At 37.8% G+C, this 20,058-nt stretch overlaps 1 protein-coding gene across 5 annotated transcripts; it reads right to left on the bottom strand.

Annotated features, from left to right (window-relative positions):
* Positions 1-511: 511 nt before the first annotated feature.
* Positions 512-18,733, bottom strand: LOC102203357 (calsenilin-like). Of its 5 annotated transcripts, XM_005735269.1 has the most exons (11): positions 18,674-18,733; positions 17,087-17,184; positions 12,994-13,192; positions 6,194-6,196; positions 5,208-5,332; positions 2,626-2,695; positions 2,294-2,364; positions 2,103-2,210; positions 1,924-2,028; positions 1,130-1,192; positions 512-1,036 (listed from the first exon to the last, which is right to left on the bottom strand). In XM_005735269.1, exons 2-11 carry the CDS (start codon positions 17,090-17,092, stop codon positions 989-991), a joined length of 798 nt encoding a protein of 265 aa, XP_005735326.1. In that variant the 5' UTR covers positions 17,093-17,184; positions 18,674-18,733; the 3' UTR covers positions 512-988. The 5 variants fall into 5 exon arrangements, with proteins under 5 accessions (XP_005735326.1, XP_013766842.1, XP_013766844.1 ...); XM_013911388.1 differs by lacking the exon at positions 18,674-18,733 and having other exon boundaries at positions 17,087-17,392; XM_013911390.1 differs by lacking the exon at positions 18,674-18,733 and having other exon boundaries at positions 12,994-13,168; positions 17,087-17,392.
* Positions 18,734-20,058: the final 1,325 nt, after the last annotated feature.

Here is a 20,058-nt window from a genome sequence, read left to right as displayed (position 1 = left end):
TTAAGATTATAATTTAATGTCAGAACTTGAAAATGAAATTCCATTGTCAGACTTAGAGAATAAAACTATTTTTGCATGGAACAAAGAACAAACCCGTAATGGAGAGGATAAAGAGAACTCTGAGGATGTAGAGCATGAGAGATGACTGTCTGCCAAAGGCTAAAAGATCAGGAATAATCCCTCTTGGGACCATGACCATGAAGCACTGGTTTGGATCAGGAATTTAAAGAAGCCCCCCGAGGCTTCATCTTGCACAACTGCAGTATTGCTTGTCTGACCTTATACAGTGACTTAAGACTGTGAATGACTCGTTTTATAGCATTTTAAGAGCTTTACTATTACATAATGCCAGATTCAGTGCAACAAATTTGATACAATCACTTACTCTATACTCTATTTTCTATAAGGACTGTTAAACATATGGAAACTGATAAAATGCACATGTGGAATTTCTTTTGCCTGTTGCATTTTTTTTATTTTATAAAAAGAAGGGATTCAGCAGGAGTATCAGTATGTGAGAGCAAATATTTATTTCAACTGGATTCTGGTAAGCACAACAATGTCTGGGTTTCATTTCTGCACAGTTGAATATAGTAACAAAGAATTCTCATTTGCACGTTTGTGGCAAAAAAATACAATAAAATGAATCATTTGTGTTTGAGGTGGTTTGCAGTACATGCTCTCTAATGTCAGGCGAACACTCATGCTCATCTGGTAATCACAGCACGTTGTTTCATGTGCAGAAATGAAAGTTGAAATATCATGCAAAGAAACATTGTTTTCTCAGGTGATTTTGGTGAATCCTGTACATTTCTCTGCATGAAACAGCTTGACTGGAAACTCAATAGTGGTAGGTATTGAGTATTAGCAGTAGAAAGTGTCAAAACACCCAGTTTTTCCTTTTTAGGATAAATGAAATTGTTCAGGGACAGACGTTTGTAGTGGGAAGCTCTATTCAGCATTATTGGTCCACCTTTCTCTGCAGAAACTAGATGACGTTCTCAAACAGCTGCATAGAAGCCATTATATTTTCATCCTGTTATGGAAACAATAGTTATACAAGTAATATAGTGTATAAATTTGGCCAATCATCATGTGGCAAAATCTTTAGATTTACATAAGGATTTACCTTTTGGCAGGTTTCTATGAATTCATCTATTGTCACCACTCCATCTCTGTTACGGTCCATTTTCTGATCCATATTAAAGAAACAAAGTGGATAACATGAGGTAAAATAACAGGTTCTTTCTTTCTTTCAGTTTATTTATCATTCATTTCTTTCATGAATGAGTAACTGAAAAAATGTGTACACCCCTGTAGCCTGTCACAGTAACAAATAAAATGTGGCACTGGGTAGTAATTGGTAAATGGACTGGTTCTTATAGTACTTTTCTACTCTACTTGAGCACTCAGTGCTTCAATACAATATCTGGATGTACTAATGTACATTCACCGCATACTTTATTAGGTCCTCTGTTAAACTGCACACTAACACAAGGATCTGATCAGCCAGTTAAACGTCACAAACTCAATATAATTAAGTGACTTTGAGCATGGCAACTTTGTTGGTGCCAAATTTTAAAAACGGCTGATCAAACTGGGATTTTGCCCACACACTGATTTTTAGGGTTTACAGATAATGGTTGAAAAAAGTGAAACCATCCAGTGAGCAGCAGTTCTCTGGGAAAAAAGGACTTGTTGCTTTCAGAGGTCAGAAGAGAGTGGTTAGATACAAGGAAACAGCAACTGAAATAACTACTTATTACAACCAAGGTATGCAGAACAGCATCTCTGAATGGGCTGATGAGGCCTGATTTCTTCTCTAGGGTGAAAATTGACTGAAGTAAACAACATGAGAGCATGGATCCCCCATCCTCCTGTGAGCAGTGGCGGTGGGAGTGTGGGGGTTTCTGGATTAAGTACCTGGAAGAACTTCTCCACATGTTCACCTGGGGAATCGTCTCGTACGCTGGGTAAAGTATACCTGCCCATCATGTCATAAATGGAGGTCATGATAGCCATCATTTCCTGCAGGAAAAAAGACAGACATCATAAAAGTGCAACAGATTTGGATTTTATTTATTTATTTTTTATCATTGTACCTCTTTTGTAATGTAGCCATCCTTGTTGATGTCATATAGATTAAATGCCCAGCGAAGTTTCTCCGTAACTGAGCCTCGAAGTAACACAGACAGACCTAGAACAAAGTCCTGTAAATGCAATCCATTGTTTAATTTCTTTTAAGCTTTTTATAAATGAAAACCTTTAAACTTGCAGCCCCTGCTGTACTCACCTCAAACCGGATGGAGCCATTTCTGTCCATGTCAAAAGCATTAAACAAGAAATGTGCATATGTAGTTGCATCTGAGAGAAAATAATGAAAAGCAAGAAATGACCATTGTTAATTGCAATGCATGTTTAGCACGGAATATTAACTGTAATCAACTGTGGTCTTTTTAAAAAAATGAATCTAGAGGGAGTGAGAAAAATTTACTTAATTACTTAATGTTGCTATGGCAACTTTACAAAGAAACAGCATCTAGCAAATATAAACTGCACCTTTAAAATATCAAGTATCAAGTATCATGCTTATTATAATTTTTATTATCCAGTTGCATAATGTACCTCCTTGAGGGAAGAACTGTGAGTAAATGCTCTTGAATGTTTCTTCATCCACTAGCCCACTGGGACACTCCTATTGAAAGGTAAACAATAGAAAAACAAGTCAGTGAAAGAAAAGAGTGTTTAACTCTGCTAATGAACAGTTAGGAGTCATTAACACATATGGACTTAGTGTATACCAGTTAAGAAGTACAGAATATTAACAACATTAAAGGTGAGACACTAAAAGTGAATCAGGAAATTGCTGGGACATCCAATCCTGGAAAGATTGGGACTTGTCTTGAATACTTCCCACTTATAGAAAATAGTTCTTACAGCTGAATAATCGACTTCAAATTGACTGTAATTAGTGATACAAGCCTTCACAGATTGATGGGCAGCAACACGGTCCTTGGTCCAAGGAGCTTGGAAAGAACTGAAGAAACTTCTTCACTTCTAGAACTGAAGAAGTTTCTTGGTGAAACGTCTTTAAGCAACTTAAAGAAGTCCAGACGCTTTTTTTCCAAGCTCCTTAGACTATGATGACCTGGATAACAGAAAAACCTTCACAGACAACATGGCCCTTGCTTCTCTAAGATGATGATGTCATTCCTCATCGGCTTTGTGTCCCCTGTTGCATTGTCTTAAGGAAAAAACTTAAGGAAATCTTATTTGAGACCTTATAAGATCATCGTTTACTCAAAGAATTGATTTGTCATAAAACAACGCAACAATTGTACTAACACTGATACATGTGTGGAGAATACCTTGCTTGTGCTGGGAAAAGAAAGTGCAATAAACTACACAGGAATGAAGCAAAAACTTTGATTTCATTTGGCAAAAAAAGTGTGGAAACCGGTTTTAGTGCGAAATGTAATAAAGCTGCAAAAACAACTAAAAAACTCAGATCGAACGATTAGCTTTGGTGATTGCTCTGCTCATTTAGTGTTACCTGGAATTCCAAAGCAAAGTGGAATACAGCACCGGGTATCAACTAATACTCTTGTACTTAATACTACTGTACTTATCCTGCTATGACAAGTCAGAACATCTGCTGTGAAAACAAATCTGCTTGGTTAGTTAAAATCATCTTCTTGATATCATCATTAAAGATTTGTTTATGCTGGACATTTCTCTGCGCAACTCTTTATGTATCATTAATGCCTCTGAAGACTCTTAAAACATTTTCAGGCTTCTTTTTTTTCTAAGTTTAAAGCTTCTTTGTTTACATCAGCTTGTGGTCTTCTCCTTCCCCTCTTTAATGGAGCTTTGCTTCCTATTACAACCACTTACTGTCGATATCTATTACCCCGTCCTGCAGTGGGCAAAAATATGTGTTAAGTCACTCCCAAGTTTATGCGTGCATGCCGTGGTTGACCAATACGATTTGAGCAATACATGCAGCGGCTCATAAAAAGAAAGAAATTTGCAAAAGTGCTGAAGCTGCCATCAAAATAAAGATTTCTGCCCTTAGGCACTTGCATGCACACTTATTGTTTACACACACACACACACACACTCTCATTTTCAATAATCTTCTTGTTCAATTGTACATTTGGAGAGAAAGTATTTTACATGATTACACATTTTTTTGTTTGAAAAAAGGGGAAAAATGGTAGCATCTGACTACGATGCTTCCTGCATTCCTCATAGGTGAGTTTCTTTATAGCTGTCCTGCAGAGAGGAAACCCTACGCACACCCAGGAATCACTGGAGAGATTATGTTACTGGGCTGGGTTTCCCCCGTGAAGAGCCTGGGCGAGGGAGGTCTGAGCTTCTCTGCTTAGACAACCCAGTAAGATGCAACAAATAGATAGAATATAAAATTAATTTCCTGTAAGCCTGGGATTTTTAAAGTGCCAAATGCGCACATAAAACACTATAATTCCAATCATATGTTTACAGTAGGCTACCTGAAAAGTGGCCTGAGCAACACAGGAGAACTTCTTAAATCACAACTTCTTAAAATGACGCAGTAGTCCCATAACGTGTTAAAAATAGATTCAGTATTCAGTCAGTCTGTGAAGTTTTATGGTTTTATTTGGTTTATTAGTGATTGTCATATCTCTGTTTAAAAGATGCCGGTTTATATTGTAACGGTCATTTTTGTGCCAGTTTCGAGTGCTCTTGTGGTCCAATCCTTGAAGCCAGGTTTCAAAACTTTCTGGAAGTCCATGTTATTGACATTTGATGATTAATAATTACACACAGTTTAGACATAAAAACTTGGTTGTCTATATATGTTTACATGAACTTTTCTTGTACTTTTCATTGTATTGAATATTTTTTTGTAGCATTTATATTCATTTTAATAGAAGGAATGGTTAGAGAGTGCTCCACAGGAAATTAAGTTAAATGGTGTCACTGATGCTTCTTTTTATGCAAAGTACGTTGAGTTTATGTGTAATGAAGTGTGCTTATATTTTATAATTAAGTAACTACACTATAATTAATCAATCAAACTGCAACTCACAATGTCACAAATACATAAAGGATAATAGCAAAACACGTGGTTAGGGAAAGATGCTCCTTTGTGCTAAAATACTGCCAAATAATAAAGAGTAAAACTGATGAATTGCTTCTAAGTATGCTGATTGTTTTCTTACATTCTTAAAGCCTCTGTAAAGCGACTGCAGCTCCTTCCTGGTGAACTGCGTCTGGGCTTGGAGCTGTTCGAGACCCTCAGGTTGGTGACGCACCATGGAGAGTTCAAGGTCACTGTCACTGCTGTCTGTCACACGAAAAGAGACAAAAAGGGGAAACGAGAGGGTGGAAGGAAAGGGGGAAGAAACAGCAGTAAGACTAGTAAGAAAGAAAAAGGAAATCATAGAGGCAAAACATTTACATTTACATCCTATAACTCAAAATGCTCACCATCTTCACAGAAACAACACAAACATGGAGAGGTTTAAGAGGGACGAGGGACGACAAATAAATGGGTGGAAGCAACGGCGTAAGAAGAATGTTCAACATCGTACAAGTAAAAAAAATAAGAAGATGAAACAGAAAGAAAGACGTGGGAGTTGTTTTGAGAGAAAGAGAGAAACTTGTAGCATCGAAGTATTATGCTAAAGTAACACAGCGAGCTCTTCCAGTTCTAGTTGAGCTATTTGGTGCAGTGCTACATTTTTATGAACATTGCATGAAGGAATATTTTTTGCTAAAGGCGTAACAGAAATAATCTTGATAGAAAAAGCTTTTTCTTCTTCATAATTTTGTTTATGAAGAAATAACCAGGCAGAAAGTACATGCTGCCATGCTTTTTTTGGGGCATTTTCAAGGTCGCTGTTGGCATCCTGACGCTTAAATGAAAAGATATTAGACAAGGGTGATTTAAAGCACATTTTTAGGGTTGCAAAAGCAAAAGGAGTTGCACATTTTTAGACAGCCTTTAATGCATTTAATGCAGTTACACCTGTGTTTGACAAGCTTAAATGCCAACTGTGAGAAAAAAAAGCTTGCTTCGTCAGCCTTAAGGACCAAAAAATGTACATACTGCGATTACCAAAAACCAAGAATTTCCAAGAACAGCTGGAATGCAATTACAGTTGCATGTAATAATGTGCAGAGGAATACCATTGTAGGTACTCACCATCTTCATGAGAATGCCACAGATATAGCAAGTTGAAGAGGTTGAGAAACAAGGAAGGAGAAATTGATATGACTGTTAAAAAATATTTAGTTAGACCAAAATTTTTACCGATACAGAAAATGAAAAGGTAGGTTCAGGGTCGCTGTAAAAACAACACTGTAAGAATTTGTTCATGAAGAGGCCTCATGGTGTCTTTCAAAGTTACTCTTTTTTCATGGATGGACTTCGAGTTTTGTTCAAAAGTCCATGAATTTGTCCCAATAAACACAATAAGTTTTGTCATGAAAAGAGTTACAAGGGGATTAATTAACTGTCAGTACAGGAAAATTCAACTTACTGCATGTGCATGACTATTGTTAACTTTTCCATTTCTATTACGTATATAAAGAAAACCCTGTGAGATATTAAAGGCTATCCTACAAAGATCAATGTTTAATTTCTCTCTTTCTCTGTCTTACCTTCCAGTGACAAAGGGTCGCAAATCCCAAACTGTTTGAGGACAACAATACATAGTCCAATAACAACAATGATAGCAATTATTTCCATGCCCTCCAAAGCCATCGTTGCAATTCATTAGATATAGCTTCTGCAAAAGCCCTTTAAAAAAAAACCCTTTAAAATAACAACTGACATATAACACTTGCTATGGTGCAAGCTCCGCTAGTTGTTAGTTTTCATATGCAAATGGCCAGTGAATGGGGGAAAGAAATAAAAGTGACTGCAGAGCCTTCTTCATTAAAGAAACGGGTTCAAAGTCCATTTTTGCTCCTGCAGGTAGATAAAAAATTCACTGAATCTGAGTTCCCCCAAATTATCCAAAGTTATCCCCAGTTGCAGATGATTCAGTTCTGCTGCGGCTCAGCTGGATCTTCCCCACTGTCCCATCAACTCAGGGCTCCACCTCCACTTACACTGTCTTGAGCTGTGTGTTTGAGGTTGTGGGCGGGTGGGTGGATCACTGTTACTGAAGGGATTCCTCTGCTAATAGTTTCTGATTGGCAATCTGCAATGTCTAAATATGCCCGGTCATGATAAAGATGCAAAATGATATACCAAGCATTGATTCACATCTTCTGATGTTTGGGATATTAACAGCACTCATAAAGAAAACTATTGTGTCCTGTGTGGTGCTGCCTGTGTCTACAGGACTGTTCAGCGATGCACGCACTCAATAATACAGATGAATTCACTCTGATCTCAAAAGCAGTTAGACCACTGTGATTGTAAAAACTGTCTTTTATGACATTGCAAAAAACAAAACAAAAGCTGAAATGAACTATTGCTATCCTGAAAAGCTAAACTGACAACACAGATATATATATTTTATAAATAATGTATGTAACAGTATTTATATATACTTTTTGAGTTTTTTATGATTATGCTCTATTGTAAAGATCATTGGGATAGTTCACAACTGATGAGTCTGCACAACATAATGGACTCAATGTAAGTAGGAAAGAGGGGTGGAAAGCAAATCAATTGTGCAGAGGAACAATATTGGTCTGTGAGCAGGCAGAGGATGTATGCCAGATATGCATTTCGATGGTCAGGGAGGGTTTATGTAAGTTAGAGAGTTTAAATGGACCTAATGAACGGGGATAGTTCCCTGCCAAAAATACAAGAAATATCAATAGTAGAGCTGCCGAGCTCCTCAAATGTACATTTGGAGGATGTAATTTAGACTGAGACCTGATGTCGTTGTGCATTATGAAAATGTATGGGTTTTTTGTAAAAAGGTGTTTATCAGCTCATTTTCCGAAAAAAAAAGGCTTCTGTTTATTTGATTAGGACATTATATATGGCATAATCAAATACATTGTATTCATTTATTTTAGTAAATTTAGACCTACTTCATAATATGTGTCTATACTGAAACAAATTGCTGTAAAAATACAATATATTTTGTACAGCAATACACCACTTTTTGTAAATACAGCCATATACTGCAAATGCTGATGTAGAAAATATTAACAGCAGTCATTTCTATTATTGTAGCAGCTCAAGAAGATGGTCTATGAAGGCAAACTTTTATGAGTTCAAACTCTGATTCCAAATTGAGTTCACACATGATGATTCCTATATTGGTCACCAGCATGACCTGTATTTTTTCCATAATTTTTTGGCTTTTTGCAGTGAAGAGTAACTAGGAAAGTAGGTAAACATGCCCATCAAAGGGCCTCAGGTCAGAGTCAAACCTGCGCTGTTGCATGCATGGTTGCCTGCTTAAACTATTAGCTAGGTTTTGCATCTTTTTTTGTTTACATTATTATCATCAAAAATAATATCTATGTTTAGCACAACAGCTCATTAAAACTTTAATTCTGATTGCCAATTGGGGTCTGTGTGATCCTTGCTGTTATTATTTTTTATTTCATAATAAAAGTCTCATGGTTGTGACACCCTGACATTTGAGAAGATACAAATTTCTGGACATTGACAAAAAAATAGTACTTTAAAATACTCTGCAGTATACTACAAAGTGTATATTTTATACATTATAGCACTGTTATAGTTACTGTTACTGTTTTTCACAGTAAGAAACTGTTATTGTAGAGTACAGATGTAAAATGACCGTTTAATCCTGTAAAATCTCAGTGATTGTAGTTTCCTGTCATTTAACAATGAAATTTACTACATTGTGAGCTCAACTTGGGCTTTTAGTCAGCACTGTAAACTGTAACGTTGAGCAGATGTACTGCCCAGCTAACAAAATGCAGGAACTTGTTATTTCTTTTATGTGGATTTTTTGCAACCTGTCTTTTTTGTGAGATGGACTCAGCCATTATATAAAACATGCAAGATGCATGAGCTCATGAGGGAACCTTCCATTAAAATAATGCATCATTACATTGTTTAATGCACCTTAAGTGCTGATGTATTCCTGTTCTTCTATTAAATACAGACAAGAGTGAGGTGGCTTAAGCTCGCAGAGATGCCGACAGTGCAGCCATCAGTCCCATCATCAGGCTTTAATGACTACACTGAAAGCTACATTACAGCCTGGAGTCTAAGCCATCAATCAAAACTTCTTGTCAAACAATTAAATTAGCTAGCTAGGACATTTTTTCTTGATGCAGGCATGGAGGTCTGGTTTAAGGCACAGGTCTTAATATCTACGCATTCAAATGGTACATTTGGGCTTTCCATTCAGGTTACAGTTGTGTTGCTTTTGAAACTTAAGAGGTCACTTCTATGAATCAGCGGTTCCCAACCCCCGGGCCATGGGCCGGTACCGGTCCGTGAGTCGTTTGGTACTGGGCCGTGAGAGTTGAGGCTTGGGTGTGAAATTGATGGTTTTCAGGGTTTTAATTGGTTGTTAACGTTAATTTTTTTTAATCGTTTTTAGCGTTAACTCGGTTTCCCTGGGTCTTTTCTAGCGTATTATGAATGAATCTTCTTTTTCTGGTACTGGTACTGGTTTTATTTTGTTGTATTTATCCACGACACCTTAAAGGCTGGTCTGTGAAAATATTGTGGGACATAAACCGGACTGTGGTGCAAAAAAGGTTGGGGACCGCTGCTATGAATCACCAAAGAAAACATGAACTATAAAGCTATCATTGTTAGTTCTGTATTTCCATAATAGGGTATTTTAAGATGTCCTTACCTCATCCTTTTAGAGATGATATGATTTGGAAAAAGAATAAATGTGTTCACTATTTATCGAGTTATAATGAAATTTGCTAGTTGTCCAATTTAGTTATTAAGCAGAAACAGGGCCAGCAACAGCAACAACGTGAACTATTTTAACTGTATTTTAAGAGTTTCTTCAGATCTTGTGTTTTCATTTTCTTTACTAACATCAAATACAGCAACAAGGAAAGAAAACTCTATACAGATACAGAATATCTGTATTATAAAGTAATGATTTCCAAGATATAATTGAGGGCATTTTTTATTTTAGACTAACAGATTTGTCCCCTCTGGATGAGTGTGATGTACAAGCTGGCCAAGAGCAGGAACAGTGAGCTTGCTGTAGAGTCTTTTCTAAAGGAACTTTCAGCTACTCCCTTATTCTGCAAGTGGATCTACGTGTTTGATTTGGCACAGATCCGCTTCCTGACACAATCCTCCCATTTATCAGGGATTTACACCACTACTAGGCGTACACTAGCTTGGCTGTCGTTTGTATTTCCTCCCAGAATTGAACTGAGGATCTTTCACATGTTGGGGCAGGTGTGTAAAGCTTTACACCATGGAGCCACTAAACTGAGCCTTGTCTAAATGTGACAAGTTATGATTTCATATAGATTTTACCCTGAGCATCATCAAAGTGGAAGACCTTCCAAGTCAGTGTTGCATTTGAAGTGCTCCCACTATAGCACAACAACAACAACAACAAGACAAACAAAGTCACAATCTCCAGGTTTTTAGTTGCTTTGGAGTTTTTTTGAATTCTTATTTTGAGTTTTCTTTTCATTTCCAATGTTATCCTAACACATTGAACCCTTAAGTGTATCATTTTTGATTTATTTTGACATTTTTTCTGGCTGTTATTTCATCGTTTAGGCTTTAAAGAGTTAAGTCTTTAATTACTGTTGAGATTTTGAGTCCTGTTTAGAGTTGATTATCATATATAGTAATTACTGGTTTTTATATAGCTCCAGTTTCTATTGTGAGTTTCTTTCTAATGTGTTTAGTTCTCAAAGGCTTTCCTAGTTGTTCCTTTGTCTGTCTCGCCTTCTGTGTTTTCCCTCGAGTAAGTTCATTTGTGTTTCATTGTTTTCAGTACATTCCCTGTTTAATTCCTATAGTTAGCTTCGTGAGGTGGGTTTTACTTCCTGAATGTCTGCACTGATGTCTCATTCCAACTTTTGTCTAATCAGCCCTTTAATATGTGCAAAAACAGTCCAGTCTTCCCTGTGTCCTTTGTTAAGAGGTCTGCTATCCTCTGTACTTGTCCTCTTTCCTTGTATCCATTTAGATTTTGTTTTTGTTTTTTTCCTTCTGTTGATGTTTCACTATTTGTTTTATCATCAACCTAAAGAAAGTGTCTCCCCTTTTGTAAGTCAGCTTGCCTCCCATGTTTGGGTCCTAACTTTACACAATATGACAAACAGACAAATTATAGATAATGCAAACATTAATTAAACATTAATTTAATGAAATACTTAATGACAGAATGATATCGATAAGTCTGTTAACTCACAGTTTGCATTTTTGCCAGTTTTCTTTCCGGTCTTCAAATAGGCTCAGTTTCATTAATATAGCAGCTCTGTTCCAGTCTTACAGGAAAATGTTTAAAGTGGACACACTTTATACTAAAAGTGTTGTTGAAGTGTGCACACTGCTTTTCCTCTCACACATGCTGCTTTGTCAGCAGTAGCTGTATTGCTTTCAGTCTGTATAATGTTTTCAACCGCTTCATATTTTCCCGGTGCTCAGTTCTATTATCTTTTGTGAAATCAACCACACTGCTGCCAGTTCACTTATCCTTAACTGTGATTCATTGGATGCTGCCAGGGACACTCCTTTCATGTAAGCATGCAGGGAAAACCCTGGAATAGGCTGATAACCAGCGTCCTGTTACTGCTTATCCTGATCGTCAGTCTTAAGGTAAGTGAGTCCAGATTACAGAAAGATTCCCTGGGTGGTGAATTGGCTGTGTAGTACCTACATCGCATCTGTTTTTTAGTTCATTTTAATGCATTTCATTTGATGCAGATGAATCTCCTCTTTCATAGACTCTTCCATTCACTGTACAACTGCACAGTATGAATGTCAGTGCAGCCCATCAGCTACTGTAGACAGAGAGTGGTGTGTGTGAAATTCAGGTGCTGTAATCTCCACACGCCAGTAGATGGTGATAGTGTTGTAATAAAGTCCAGAGATTGTGGAGGAGCTTCAACAAACCTTTAAATTTCTCTGTATAACCGTTCAAAAAGCTAAAAAATAATCTAATTCAAATTTTTGCTGTTCTCTGCTTTAGGTGCAAAATAGTGCTACCAGAAATATACTGGATGAGTTAAGATTAGCACACACATTCCCTTTCTGGTGTTAAACATGAGATGGAATGCATTATTATAGATAACAACAATATTTACACAATAATGGTACTCTTATAAGTGCAAAATATTGTGTTTGCCAAAAAGCATTTGCCCTCTTGTCTTCCTGTCCAAGACATATTGCCATCTGTCTGCTGGCAGAGAGACAAGTCAGCAGAAAATGAGTCTGGATGACAGGAGCGGGTCGTTTCTAGAAACCGCAGAGGACAATTTCCATTAACCTCATTCTATATTTCTTCCGCTAAAACAAGTGAAATGTGAGAAATGGAAAGAAAATCAAGACAGAATGTGAAATTGTTAGGATGGATTGGGAAAAAAAATGTCTGCATTGAAGGTATATGTCAATAATTTACATAAACCAAGAAAAGAGGGGCAGATGCTGGAAGACTCTGTGGCATTCATTTTTAAAAACGTGCCACTTTTCACTTCTCAGGGAGTCAGACAAAGAATGGCAACAGTCTGTCTGTGTGTGTTTGAGAGAGAACGAATGACAAAGGAGGGTAAAAATATAAAAACTCAAGAGTGAAATGCACTCATTGACTGGTTAAAAGCTGAAAAATGAAGTTTTTAGCTGAAAAAAGGTTTACATAATAAAGAATGTAATACTTATAAGGTAAATCTATACTGCACATATGAATATGTTTAAAATCAATGTATTGTGTAATACATGACAGCGGACATGCACTCTTCCTATATTAATCCTGCGTTTCTCTTCCTCCACCCTGCTGTCACAGACAATCAACAATTTCCACTGAGGGTATTAGCGTGGTGCTGCAGCCTTCTTTGTGCTTCTACCTGGGCCCTGCTGTGTGGTGCTGGCAATTATCCACTTCACAAGGCAGCACTTCATCAGAGATTTACGCGAGAGCCGTGGTCTCTGCCACTTTGAGCCCTCCGTCTGACCGCCCGGGTTTGGCTCTTTCCCATTGGCATCCGGCAGCAGACCGCCATCGACCGCCTTCTCTTCTGCCTGAAGACAGAAAGAAACTGTCCTCTGAGAGAGAAAAGAGAAGCAGACACACCTGATTTTAAAGAGCTAGCCACGCTTTAAATCAGGGGAATAAAACAAAAGCCCCTCTCTGTAAGTGGATGTAAATATACCAGGTGTAATTATTTCAGGCTGTAAAACAGAGTCACTGCTAACCGTGGCGTGTCTCTTTACACTGAATTAATTCTTTAATATTTTGGTATTTTAGTCACAAATTAGATTTTAGAGAAGGTATTTCTCATTGTTAATAAAATTACAGTTCTGCAGATCTTTTTTTTTTTTTTGATGTTGCATGGTTTAGCTCAGTAAGGCTGATTTAGTTCTCTTCAATGCCATTAACAGCTGAAAATGACTAAATCCATACAAACACAGTCAGCAATTAGCCAGTGAGAAATAGCTGAACATTTACCAGCTAACAAACCAGATTTTCCCCGTGGAGATGAACACCAAAGATTTTAAACAAAAATCAATATCTGACCCACATTTATCAAGTGGACACAAATGAATGTTAATGTGTTGCTTAAAGCAGGTTTAATGATTTTATCCACTTCACCAGAGCCTAAAAAATCTCACCAATATACTCAGAGCTCTTCTCTTTTGGAGTGTATTGTCTCGATGTCTAGGATGTTGTCTACAATGGTTAATATAGAAGCTGTAACCTAGAGAAATAACAAGCTGGGACTGGCACGTGGCTGAACAGACTTTGGCACACATAAGCAAAGAACTGCGCTGCAGAGAGTGAACAGTGTTAACGAGGAGTAGAACTGATGTGGATGTTTAATAGAATGATGGTGTAGAAATCACAAGCTGCATCCATATTTATATTGTGAAATGAGTCAAAGCAACATTTAGACATTGATTTAATTTGTAATTGATGATCATTTAGTCATTTTAGTCATCAATTAAAAAGACTATTAAAAAGTATTTCTTTATTTATCTGTCCTGTTGTGTGACCCATTTTCGGCCAAGCTTTAGCTATCAGACAGATTACCTCATTTGACTCTACAATGCTTTGGTATACAAAGGAGTTAATGGTCCACTCAATGTCTGCAAGGCGCTGAAATTCTTGTGGGTGCAAAGCAAGCCTGAAACATCATCCTTCCACCATCGTGCTTATAGCTGGTACGAGGTGTTTGTGCTGATGTGCATTATGGCCAAACATCGCCACTTGTTTCAGAAGTCTGGGGATTTGTTTTCAACTTCTCCTGGCAACCCTCTCAAACAAGCAAGATTTGTTCAGTCTTTTCCAAGCTGTCAAGGTTAATATAGTAAGCAAAACTAAAACTAAATGTGAAAAAAAAACCTTTTGGTTAACTAAAATAAAAACTAGACTTTGAAAAAAAAAACTCTTTTGTGAACTTGGAAAACCAACTAAAATAAAAATAGAGTGGAAATGCCCTCACTTTTAGTACCTGCTAATTTGACCAAAATGTTATTATAACTTGCCTGATGAGGCTTTAATGGACGTGGTTATTGAGATTTTGGTTATTGAGATGTCTTTAAAAGTGTTTTTATTCTAATACCTGCACTGATTTTTCCTAAATCTGACCTCTGACATGTGACCGCCATACAATAATAATTAAAATGTAACACAGAAACCAATAAAAACTGAACTGAACTGAAAACAAAAAGTCAAAAAGAAATAAAAAAAGAACAATTATATAGAAATTATAACATTATAATAACTCTGTTATCTGCACTCTCATGAACTTTTCACATGCTAATTCCTGTAGAATCTGGGCGTCATGTCCAGATTTGATTCTTTTTTGCAGTTTCTTTGAGCATTGCACATCTGACCTGTCATCTTGAATGTTTTTCACTTGTGAATAATCTTTTTCACTGTATAAAGTTGGAATTCTGTGTTAATGGCCCCATAAGTCTTCCCAGATTGATGAGCAGTGACAGTTGCTTCTCCAAGGTCATAGCTGATGCACTGACATTAACACACCTGAATGCTTCAGGCCAGCAAACTGCAGACAATTCTATGTTTTTAGAAGTGACCTTAACTTTTTTTCACATGATGGATTTAGAAATGTGCTTTCTGAAAGAAATGAAAAAGGTCTCCGGTGACAGGAGCGCTTCTGGGAACAATAGCACAAAAGCTCTCATGTTACCACCACATTATATCATCACGACTCACGTATTCAGTGTTTCTGTATCAGCAATGTAATTCACATCTCTGATTTTAAGCAGCACAAATGATGTACTGTGAAACAATATAAGAGTAGTGCTTTTTTTTGGCTTTGTCTCTTATGTTGCTTTTTATTCTGAATGAGGTCTTTGGGCACAATCTCCCAACCTATCAGTGCTACTGTACCACGTGATGTTTAGAAGTTTCTTCTCCTTTCCTTTTAACTCTCTGCACACTGCATGAATAATGCAGCCATTAGATCTTATTGTTTAGAGGATATTTAGATGAAAGTATTAAGAGTGTTGTAGGAAACAACTGTCTGGGGAGTTCCTCTGTCCCCTATTTGAATATGGAAGGATGCTAAATCATCTTAGCATCAACGCTGTTGCTCAATAATTCACACTGCTTAAAACTTCATCAATAAAAGATCAGAGTGGACAGCCGTGGTGAGGTGAAGGATGACTAAGAATATAAGGAGTGATAGTAGAATACACACATAGCCTACATACACACAGGCATGTTGTATGCATCTGTGCCAGTCACACGCTCACATTTAAAAATGCATGACTACACATTTAGCAGTCTCATACATAAATGCAGCGTATAGCCTTCTGGCGCGTCTAAAACGGTCTCCTCTGACCTGAAATCTGATTTTACTTCACCCGAATCAAAATAAATTCAACAATCAAATAGATGTCATTGGAATTTATACATTTATTTACCTTTAAAGGGTAAATAAAACAAAATTAGACAAAATGATGTGTAAAGAACTCACATGCTGCTCTAGCAGATCCAAAAGGAGGTTATTTTGGGTCTTCACATGCGGGGAGCTGCATTATTAAAAAAGAGATGCTCCGTGCGATCTACCTCGTCGTGAACTCTCTGGGCACCCGACCCCCACTGAGCGTCACGTATGTTACCTTTTTGCATGCATACACACCTGCATGCAGGCATGAGCTCACACATAGTGTTGTGTCGTGTTTTTGGTATCTTCAAGACTGCCTTGCAGTTCTGCTGCATGCATATGTTTTTGCCCTGTGTTTGAGCTCAGTCATGAATAACAAAGGAGTATTCCTGTTAGCATTCTCCTTGAGGGCAGGATAGTAAGCTTCTAAGTTTTAAATAGCCAGTTGGTGGAAGGAAACAAATCTCATTTAGAATGTACTTAAATAATGAAAGGTACTCTTTTCTAGTAAATTTACAATTCTAGGTGAACTACTTCGGGTTTTGCTCCACCACAGTACTCCAAATCTCTAGATATAAAAATGATTAATAAATAAACAATAAGGAGCAAAAAATAACATATAATCAGCTGCAACATGTTTGAGGAAACATAAAACATCAATAACTGAAGAAAAAATTCATTACATCTGCATAGTCTTATAATGCAGATATATTATAAGTTATAGTCGGTTACAGTTTCAAAGGGCTTATTTCACCTTTAATACTTCATGTGTGGTTTTCAGATAATACCAAGGTATTAGTTACTCCATAAGTTGGAGTATTGATTTTGGAGTACTGTAAAAGGAGCATTGATGGATCTCTGTATCGTTAAAATATCACAAAATCATATGGTCCAGTCCTCTTTCTTTCAAATGTTCAGTTGTGAGACTTTTTAGCGCTGATAAATAACCAGAAGGTCAGAGCATGTGCGCTAGGGCAGGTAAGACACTGCAGGAGCGTTATTGTGATTAATCGTCTGTATTCTGGGCAAATCGTATTCAGCAATGACAGAAAGTAACAGTCAAAGTGATAAATGCTCACCCTACCTGCATTGCGTCTGGATTTCACTTGCTGTTTTGAGGAAAAAAATCGCTGCAACCTTCGTCTGCGCTCCTCAGATGAGACCCCGGGCGAGCTGCAGCCGCTTGCAGACACAGAGAGACATCAGCTATTTAGAGGAGGAGGAGCAGAGCTGCTCAGAGTCCTGCGCTCACAAGCTGAGCCGAACATAAACACTATACAGTTGTGATCATCACATCCAGCGTCGCAGGACAACACCTCTGAAGAAAAATGACTGAGTCATTGATCTAAGGGAAGAGTCGTGATCTTCAGCAGATACTGAAAAGTGCCAGTGCTCGTCTCAACAAGTGAACAATTTATAGAGCTGCAGAGGCAGGGAGGTGTGGATGAGCTGTTTACATTGTGACAAATGTTATTAGAAGTACCAGACACATTATAACCTGCAGCACTGGCGTGCGAGTCCCGGCCCAGTCTGCGTGCCTCTCTGAGGAAATTAAAAAAATATTGCTGTGTTGTCTGTAAGCTCCTGCTCAGAAATCATAATGAAAAGATTATTATATACAGACATTCATCTATAAGGGCTTCTAAGGATTTCTCACTTGTAATTAGAGTTTGGTTTTGGGGGAAATGTCTGCTGTATGAGGAAAAATATTTCACATTCAGTTTCAGGGGATGAAAGGAATCATAATGCACTATGTAGAAAAGAGTATCTACATCTGACATTGAATAATTATAATTTTAGTTACTTGGAGGGATCATTTTGATCATTCTAGACCTGTAAATAGAAATATTATGATATTTGAGTGCTCATTGATTACATTTCTTCTTGTCAAATGATGCCAGGTCATAGAAAAAAAGGCTGCAGACATTAATGCTCAGTGTGCAGGTTTCTAGCTGAAAACACATTATGGTAAAACATTCCTTAATTTTGACATTGAAATGTAAAATGATAGCTCCGTTCCCTGCACGAGTTTCTATCTATGGCATGGTATGAACTTGAAAGGTAAATGAATACAAGTACAGGAAGCTTCCTAAAATATACTCTGATACCGCATCTGTTAAAGTACTTCATCTGAAATTCTCTGAAAGTCAGACTGACGAACACACACACACGTGCACGCACGCACACACGCACGCACACATCTGCTGTTGTTTTTGGGGATTGCCTTATGCGCACCACCTTAAATTTTAAACTGAACAATTATTATGTGATTTAACTATGCGTGGAAATATATCATTGCCAAGGTCTGCTATCAAGAAATGCCTTACATTTGCACAATGACAGGAACTAGCCCACTGAATCAATGAGCTTTGATTAGTGATTGTTGATCAGTGGTCATGACAATTTGCATGTTAATGATCAAGGAACTGACCTCCCAGCCCATTGTTCACTGGGCTTCATTGGACACATATGGCTGCCAGTGGAACTCGGTCACTAGTGTTTATTGATGACACAATTGCTGATAGAAGTAACAGGATGAAGTCTGAAGTGTACTCTGCTATAAGCGGCTCAGATTCAACCAAATGTTGCAACAGCGACCCAAAGCAACCCAAGAGTTTCTCAAGGCAATGATCAGGTGGCAACCACCTGATCTCAACGTGGTTTAACCTACCTTTTAGTTACTGAAGACAAAACTGAGGGCAGCAAGACCTGCAAAGAAGCAGCAACTGAAAGTGGCAGCATGAAAGGCCTGGCAGAAGGTGACAAGGCCAGAAACACGGCAGTTGGTGATGTCCATGAGTTCTGGGTAGAATTCTGGTATTCCCTACACCCTGGAGATAAAGGAAGGGAAAGGCGGAGAGAGTAAGAGCAAAAAAGAGAAGACAATGACAGATTAGCCGGTTAGCTTTACAAATAACTGTTCATTCAGAACTGGAAGGTACAGTATGTTGATTTTAATGACACATGTCTTTGTTGTTGCAACTGAAGATAGAGCTGGTCAGTAATATTACAAACTGGAAACCACTAGCATTTAGTGGAGAGTGGGCAGGCGGGTGAGGGAAGAGCCTTTTGTCTTACAGGAAAACATCCCAGCCTGCATCCACACAGTTCATCACTCTGCAGGTAAGGAAAGGGGGAGAGACACTGAGAGCGGAGAGAGACAGAAAAGACAAGGCGTCTGGCAGCACCATAACATTTTTATACAGAGAATTAATGTTTTTAGAAGTCGGAGATTGTTCTCATGGTATCCAAAAACAATAAAAAAGTAAGTATACACCATGCGTCAAAGAAACACAGTTTATCAACGCACAGTGGGAAAACTATCTCATAAATCGTTTTGAACGCAGTGATTCTGTGGCTGCTGTTTCACGTTTTACATGCACACGTAGTGATACGTCCAGTGAAGTAAACCCTGCAAAGAAAAACCCAGGTCGCATATACTGCATGTGCTGCATTAGTTATGATGTTCAATGGCTGGAAAGAGAAGAAAGCCAGTATGACATGAAACTTTTATCTGCTCTATTCCACATTCATGATGAGGCTTTGGTGGAAAAAAATAATAAAATGATGGCACTGAGTGTAATTAACCTTCAGGAGTCACTAATAAAAAAAATGTCCATGACAACATCTTTCAAGCTGCTCGGGGATGCCGGCACATAATTAACACAGGGGAGGGGTTAAGGGTTGTTGAGTTAATTAAGATGTTGAAATGCCTCAATGTTACGGTTCCTGGAAGACTCGTGGGTCAAAAAATTTGAGTGGGGTGAATGAAGAAGTTCTAGTCTGACACGTCGCACTTGTTAAAAGCCATACAGCCATGCTGCAAAACTCCAGCGGCAATTTTGGTATTTCACTTAATAAAAGACAAATCGACAGAGAGGCTGTGGAAGTAAAAGGCAGAGGGGAAGAGGACAAAGACATCGTGGTGGAAGAAATCTTTGTATTCCTGGAAATGTTCCTCCTGCTGCTTAAAAAAAACAAAAAAAAAAACAACACAATGCAGCGTCCAACATGGCCAAGATCCTGTGTCTAAACAGACACTGAAGAAAAACATGC

This window comes from Pundamilia nyererei, unplaced genomic scaffold, assembly GCF_000239375.1.
Source record: "Pundamilia nyererei isolate P.nyererei 1_Seehausen unplaced genomic scaffold, PunNye1.0 scaffold00063, whole genome shotgun sequence".
NCBI lineage: Eukaryota > Metazoa > Chordata > Actinopteri > Cichliformes > Cichlidae > Pundamilia > Pundamilia nyererei.
Note: the sequence above shows the minus strand (reverse complement) of the source record. Positions and strands in the feature narration are given on the sequence as shown.

Coding starts and splice junctions, on each gene's coding strand:
- LOC102203357 (XM_005735269.1), bottom strand. Junction 2,211..2,293: donor ATGGCTCCATCCGGTTTGAG/GTGAGTACAGCA, acceptor TTGCATTTACAG/GACTTTGTTCTAGGTCTGTC. Junction 1,193..1,923: donor ATGTGGAGAAGTTCTTCCAG/GTACTTAATCCA, acceptor AATATGGATCAG/AAAATGGACCGTAACAGAGA.